Raw genomic sequence first — 6057 nt, forward strand, 5'->3', positions numbered from 1 at the left:
CCTAGCAAAGGAAACAAGCCCAGCTGTTTCTTGTCCCAAGCTTTCTGCTACTGGGTAGGAGCACAATCGCCTCCCAGTCTGCCACCTTGAGCCCACCCACCTGCCCAGTACAGTGTGGAGTCAGGGCTGGGACTTGGGGCCTCCCCAGGTAGCAGCACGAGTTTAAGGCAGCCCAGTACAGAGCCAGCAGGCTGGCCTGACAGAGTGGGCGGAGGGGAAGAGGAGGACATGTTGTCTTTTCTTATAAAAACAGGCCTCACATTTTGGCTTCTCACAGAAGCCTTGGAGGCCCGTGGGTGTTTCCTACACTTTGGCCTCCTCAGCTTTTCATTGAGACACACCCTTCACCCAAACAGACACACAGATGTAGAGATACATACTCCTACACACAAGCGTGTGCACACTCACACACACACACACAAACCACACAAAGACAGTCTCATACCTACTCAAACACACACATGCACACTCATTCTCAAACACACACAGTCTCACACACACACAAACTCATTGCCACACATCTGTGCACATGTAAGTATAAGCATAATCACACATTGGCCCCAGCTTAGAGAATTTTTTCTTGTTGGAAGTGAGGTTAGGGGGTCTCCTACCTTTCTTGAGATTTGATTTCTTATCCTTCCTACCACACAAACCCTTCTGCCCTATTTTTTCTTGGGTCCTACCCAGCTAGTGCTGTGCCTTTAAGGAAGTTGAAGCTGCTAAAAGTGAGAGAGAAAGAGAGAGAGAAAAGTAAAAAAATTTGGCATCTTCCCCTCAAGTTTCTGGTGTCACTTAAGAAACACAGTCCCCGTGGTTGGAGAGAAGCAGTTGTTTGGTGGGAGGAGGCAGAGCACAGCCTCCTCTCCACAGCTGGCCCCAGGCACCCTCGAGGAAGGGCAGACTCAGGGAGTGCAGGGGCCAGGCTGCCCCTTCCTCCAGCAACATCCCCTTCCCTTGGGCACCCTTCGCTGGGTAGACTGCCCTGGGCTAACTCAGGCTTTTGTGCTTTCTGGGTCGATCTTAGGAGAGGCTTCGTTGGACTGAGAAAGAGCTCTTTGAAGGTAAGCCAGCAGAAGGAGGGCTCTGAGGGCCAGTGGGAGGAGGGGAGGCTTGCTGAGCCCAGGGCCTCCTGGGACACTTTCCTGGTGAGTAGAGGTGCTTAGGACAAACCCTTGTTTGGGCCTGTACAGGGGACATCTGGCCCTCCAACAGCTGCAGTCCCAGAAATCCCAGCAGCGTGTGGGCCGAGCCTCTGGCCTCACCCACGCCAGCTGAGAGTTCCTGGCAGGGTTTATTTAGGCAACTGCCTCATGTAGTTTGAACAGAACAGGACAAGGGGGTGACTCTGTAGAAAGGGTCTGGTGTCTGCTGTGATCACTGCTGGCAGGAGCGGGAGGGGTGTGCAGGGCAGGTGGAGGTGGTGTGCAGGGCACAAGGGCCTTGTCTGGGCCAGGGCACAGCGACCTATTGGGGGCTCTGGTGGGAGGGACTGTGGCCAGAATGTGGGACGTCAGGAGGGAGGCTCTACTGAGTGCTGGGGGAAGGGGAGGCTGGAAAAAGATTCCGAGTCATAAAGTCAGCTAGGAGCCAGCCCAGACAGGGAGAGCTCCCACTTGGAGGAGGAGCTGGGGTTCTCTCCCATCCTGTCTTTACCTCTCCGGGCTGCATGACCTCGGGCAAGTCCTGGCCCTTCTTGGGCCTCAGTTTCCTGTTCTGTAGAATAGGGGTGGTGGGCTATTGGTGTTGGGTCTCAGCTGGGCTTACATGGGGAAGGGCCTTCTGACAGGGAAGAACTCTGGATGGGGGTCCTGACTGGGACACCTGCCTCCCATGGCCTTGGAGTCACCTGGGTGACATGTCTTTCTCCGCAGGAAGTAGAAATGGAGGAACTGTGTCTGCTGTGCTGGGCGGTCCTCCTGGGCCTGGGGCTGGCCTGTCCTGAGCCTTGTGACTGCGGCCAGAAGTACGGATTCCAGATCGCTGACTGTGCCTACCGTGATCTAGAGGCTGTGCCGCCTGGCTTCCCAGCCAATGTAACCACGTTGAGCCTGTCTGCTAACCGGTTGCCCAGCTTGCCAGAAGGAGCCTTCCAGGAGGTGCCCCTGCTGCAGTCACTGTGGCTGGCACACAATGAGATCCGCACGGTGGCTGCTGGCGCATTGGCCTCCCTGGGCCACCTTAAGAGCCTGGACCTTAGCCACAACCTTATCTCTGACTTTGCCTGGAGGGACCTGCACAACCTCAGTGCCCTCCAATTGCTCAAGATGGACAGCAACGAGTTGACCTTCATCCCCCAGGACGCCTTCCGCAGCCTCCATGCGCTGCGCTCACTGCAGCTCAACCACAACCGTTTACACACGCTGGCCGAGGGTACCTTTGCTCCGCTCACTGCACTGTCCCACCTGCAGCTCAATGACAACCCTTTTGACTGCACCTGTGGCATCATGTGGTTCAAGACATGGGCCCTGACCACAGCCGTGTCCATCCCAGAGCAGGACAACATCACCTGCACGTCACCCCACGTGCTGAGGGGCACACTGCTGACCCGCCTGCTGCCACTGCCCTGCTCGGCGCCCTTGGTGCAGCTCACATACCAGCCCAGCCAGGATGGTGCGGAGCTCCGGCCAGGCTTTGTGCTGGCACTCCACTGTGATGCAGAGGGCCAGCCAGCTCCCCAGCTGCACTGGCACATCCAGACGCCTGGAGGCATGGTGGAGATCGCCAGCCCTAACGTGGGCACTGATGGGCGTGCCCTGCCCGGTACCCTTACAGCCAGCAGCCGGCTGCGCTTCCAGGCATTTGCCAATGGCAGCCTGCTCATCCCTGACTTCGGCAAGCTGGAGGAAGGTACCTACAGCTGCCTGGCCACCAATGAGCTGGGCAGTGCAGAGAGCTCAGTGAATGTGGCGCTGGCTACGCCAGGCGAGGGTGGCGAGGATGTGCTAGGGCGTAGGTTCCATGGCAGAGCAGCAGAGGGGAAGGGCTGCTACACAGTCAACAATGAGGTGCAGCCTTCAGGTCCCGAGGACAACGTGGTCATCATCTACCTCAGCCGCACAGGGGTCCAGGAGGCTGCAGCAGCGGGTGAAGGGGTCTCTGGGCAGCAGCTCCCAGGCCTGCTCCTGCTGGGCCAGAGCCTCCTCCTCTTCCTCTTCACTTCCTTCTAGCCCCGCCCCCACCCAGCTGGGCTGGAGAAGCCCCAGGGCCTCCCTCTGACTATGTGGATGTCCCTGCAGGGGTCTGGGGTTAGCAACTCCCAAGGTCCATGTTTGGTGGGGACATCACATCTTCCTACCTCCCCTTCCAACCTTTTCTAGAACATTCTCCACCTCGACTTCTAGACTTGCTCAAAGTTAGTGACTAAGACAGAATATGACCCCCTAACTCACCACCTTTGATGCTCCTTGCTGCTAACCACACGGCCTGTGCTCCCCTAGGCGGGCAGCATGCTAACAGGGTATCGCCCTATGCAACTGGGCAAAGCCTCACAGATGGAATCCAGGCACTGGGACTGACCAGCTGGTGAAGGCTGGGGGCTTGGGGCTTGGCAGGAAGGTAGCCTGAAGTAGACAGGACACAGGAGACTGGAGCAGGATGTCGGGGCACTGGCCAGTGTGGCTCTGAGGCTCTTAGTGATCTGCTTGAGTTCCAGCTGCCAGGCGGCTTTCTCTGATGACTTGGGGGCTCCGGGTCTCTACCCTTGTCTTAGAAAGGCCTGGAGGATCTGGGGTGGCCTTTCTCTCCTCACCCTTCCTCCCTCAGCCTGTGCCCCTTCAGCCTGGACACCTGCCCTTCTTGTCTCTCCAGGTCTGTGTCTGTAGCCTGCTCTCCAAGGAGGCCAGCCAGCCTGGGGGCAGCAGAGAAATAAACAGCATTTCCAATGCTCCCCTGTGTCTGCCTGGAGTTTTGTCTGGTGTAGAAGCCCCTGTGGGGAGGGGGTAGACGGTCAGCCTGCCTATCTACATGGGATGGGGCCACGAGGCACACAGACTATGAGGCACACAGACAGGGTAGCCCAGAGAGGCTGGACCTCCAGCTGAGCTGAGATGAAGAGGTCCCTCCTCCCTAAATTAGCCCATGAGACCGATGAGGGAGCTAGGCTGACAGCCTTCCCAGAGGCTTCACTGGGCCCCTGAGTGGGGCTTTCTGCCAGTAGGGGTCTGAGGGGCCACTACAGAGAGGCAGGGAACTCAAGCACCTGGGTGGTGGCCCCTCCTCCTGGTCCTGTCCAAGGAAGAGATGTCAGGGAATATAGACGGGAGACAGGACGGGAATATAGAAGAGGAACAGGCAAAGTAAGGTGCACAGGCAAGAGAAGGGTGGGGATAGGGGACATAGGACATAGAGGGGAGGACAAACCTAGGGAGACTGAGACTAAGAGACAGATTTGAGGAAGAAGCCAGAGGAAATGGATGTCCTTCCTCTCATTTCAGGAAGAGAAAGTGGCCTTCCTGGAGGGAGGTCTTTTCTGGGAGTCTTCCCCCACAGAGCAGAAGGACCGGGAACCCAGGAACTGATGGGGGATGCCAGCCTGGTAGCACCTGTGGTCTCTCAGGACAGGGAGCATGTAAATGACGTCAGGGCCTGGGGATTATAGAACCTCGTGTCAGTGCTGGGTCAGATATGTCTCCCCTCTGCCTCTGTCCCCATCCCTTTCCAATCAAAGGACAATACCCCATGGAGAGGTTCCACCACCTCTACCCTAAACCCCCAGGACTGCTGAGCCCAGCAAGGCAGAGGCAGGGGGACCAAGGAGCCTAGGGTAGCAGCTGTGAGCCTTGGAGGCTGGCTAGCACCCCTCCCTGTGCCTCCCGGTCCCATTCAGCACTTCTCCACCCCCCTCATCAGCTTGCAGCTCCCACTGGACAGATATCACTGGCAGCATATGTCAAAGACTACTGTGTATCTGGGGGAAAGCAGCAGGAAGGAGCTGATCCCTATGCTGTGCCACTGTGAGTAAGTCTCTGCCCATTTCTGGGCTCGTTTCCTTAGAAAACAAAAGACAGGATAGTCCATGGTGATGCTTGGACCCCTGATGTCTGATTTCATTCATGGTTGAGGAGGCCTGGCTTCTTGAACTAAGAAGTGGGCCTAAGACCCGAGTCAGGAGTGGCCAGGGAATAGCTGTGCTCTGAATGAACTAGCAAACTAGTGACTCCCCTGCTTAGAACTCATCCCTGGCCCCTACTGTCCTGAGTGAAGCTGAGTCCCCAGCCAATCACTCATGGCCACTGACTGGCTCTCCCACCATAGTCACACAAGCCTCAATTCCCGGCCCCTCTTGGAACTGCTATTTAATTATTTGCTAAATACTCTGCAATGGGTTATCCTCTGCATCTTTACTCATGTTGTTCCCTCAAGCTGCACACCATTCTCTGGTTCCTTACTTGGCTGTCAGCCTTCTAGACTTGGCTTAGGTGTCACCTCTTCCAGAAAGCCTTCCCAGATGCCCTGTCCCCTGCTTCCCAGTGTGACTATTCCCCCTCCTTGAGCTCACATAGCACTGGGTGTCCAGGGTCCCAGCCTAATCACACTCTATTGTGACTGCTTCCTTATTGAGGGTTGAGACCCAGTCTGCCTTCTCCTCCCTGTGATCTTGTCAGTCACAGACAAAGGGCCAGGAAGATATTTCTCATGGGCTGCAAGGGGAATATCAGAGTCTGTCCTCTTTGTCCTCCTCACAGGCAGCCTCAAAGGGGCCGGCTCCAGCTCCCTGGCCCCGACCCTGGCTTCATGTGTGTTTTTGGCTGTAGTTGGGGTATAAGAACTTAGAAGGAGGTTGGTCTCCACTAATCACATAGACTTTTTTGAGGCCCCACTGGTCTTGATCTGTGGAGTGGCCACATTGTCCTCATCCTCTGTAGCACACAGTGGATTCCACATCTTCACCCACACAGACCCCACCTCCACCAGTTTCCAGCAGGGAAGCTCCCCACTCCAGCTGCCTTCCCCCCCTACACTCCCAGTCCACTCCCCTCAGAACAGCTCCAGGGCTGTGCACCCCTCACCCTCACCTCCACAGCTTTACTCACATTGGTCTACCTTGAAACCTTTCCT

General features: G+C 56.6%; 1 protein-coding gene across 2 annotated transcripts; it reads left to right on the forward strand.

Annotated features, from left to right (window-relative positions):
- Positions 1-712: 712 nt before the first annotated feature.
- On the forward strand, positions 713-3886 carry ISLR (immunoglobulin superfamily containing leucine rich repeat). Of its 2 annotated transcripts, none has more exons than XM_066278136.1 (2): positions 713-1061; positions 1872-3886. In XM_066278136.1, exon 2 carries the CDS (start codon positions 1881-1883, stop codon positions 3165-3167), a length of 1287 nt encoding a protein of 428 aa, XP_066134233.1. In that variant the 5' UTR covers positions 713-1061; positions 1872-1880; the 3' UTR covers positions 3168-3886. The 2 variants fall into 2 exon arrangements, with proteins under 2 accessions (XP_066134233.1, XP_066134234.1); XM_066278137.1 differs by lacking the exon at positions 713-1061 and adding an exon at positions 1333-1680 and having other exon boundaries at positions 1876-3886.
- The last annotated feature ends 2171 nt before the right edge of the window (positions 3887-6057 follow it).

The sequence above is a fragment of the Saccopteryx bilineata genome, chromosome 4 (assembly GCF_036850765.1).
Source record: "Saccopteryx bilineata isolate mSacBil1 chromosome 4, mSacBil1_pri_phased_curated, whole genome shotgun sequence".
Taxonomy (NCBI): Eukaryota; Metazoa; Chordata; class Mammalia; order Chiroptera; family Emballonuridae; genus Saccopteryx; species Saccopteryx bilineata.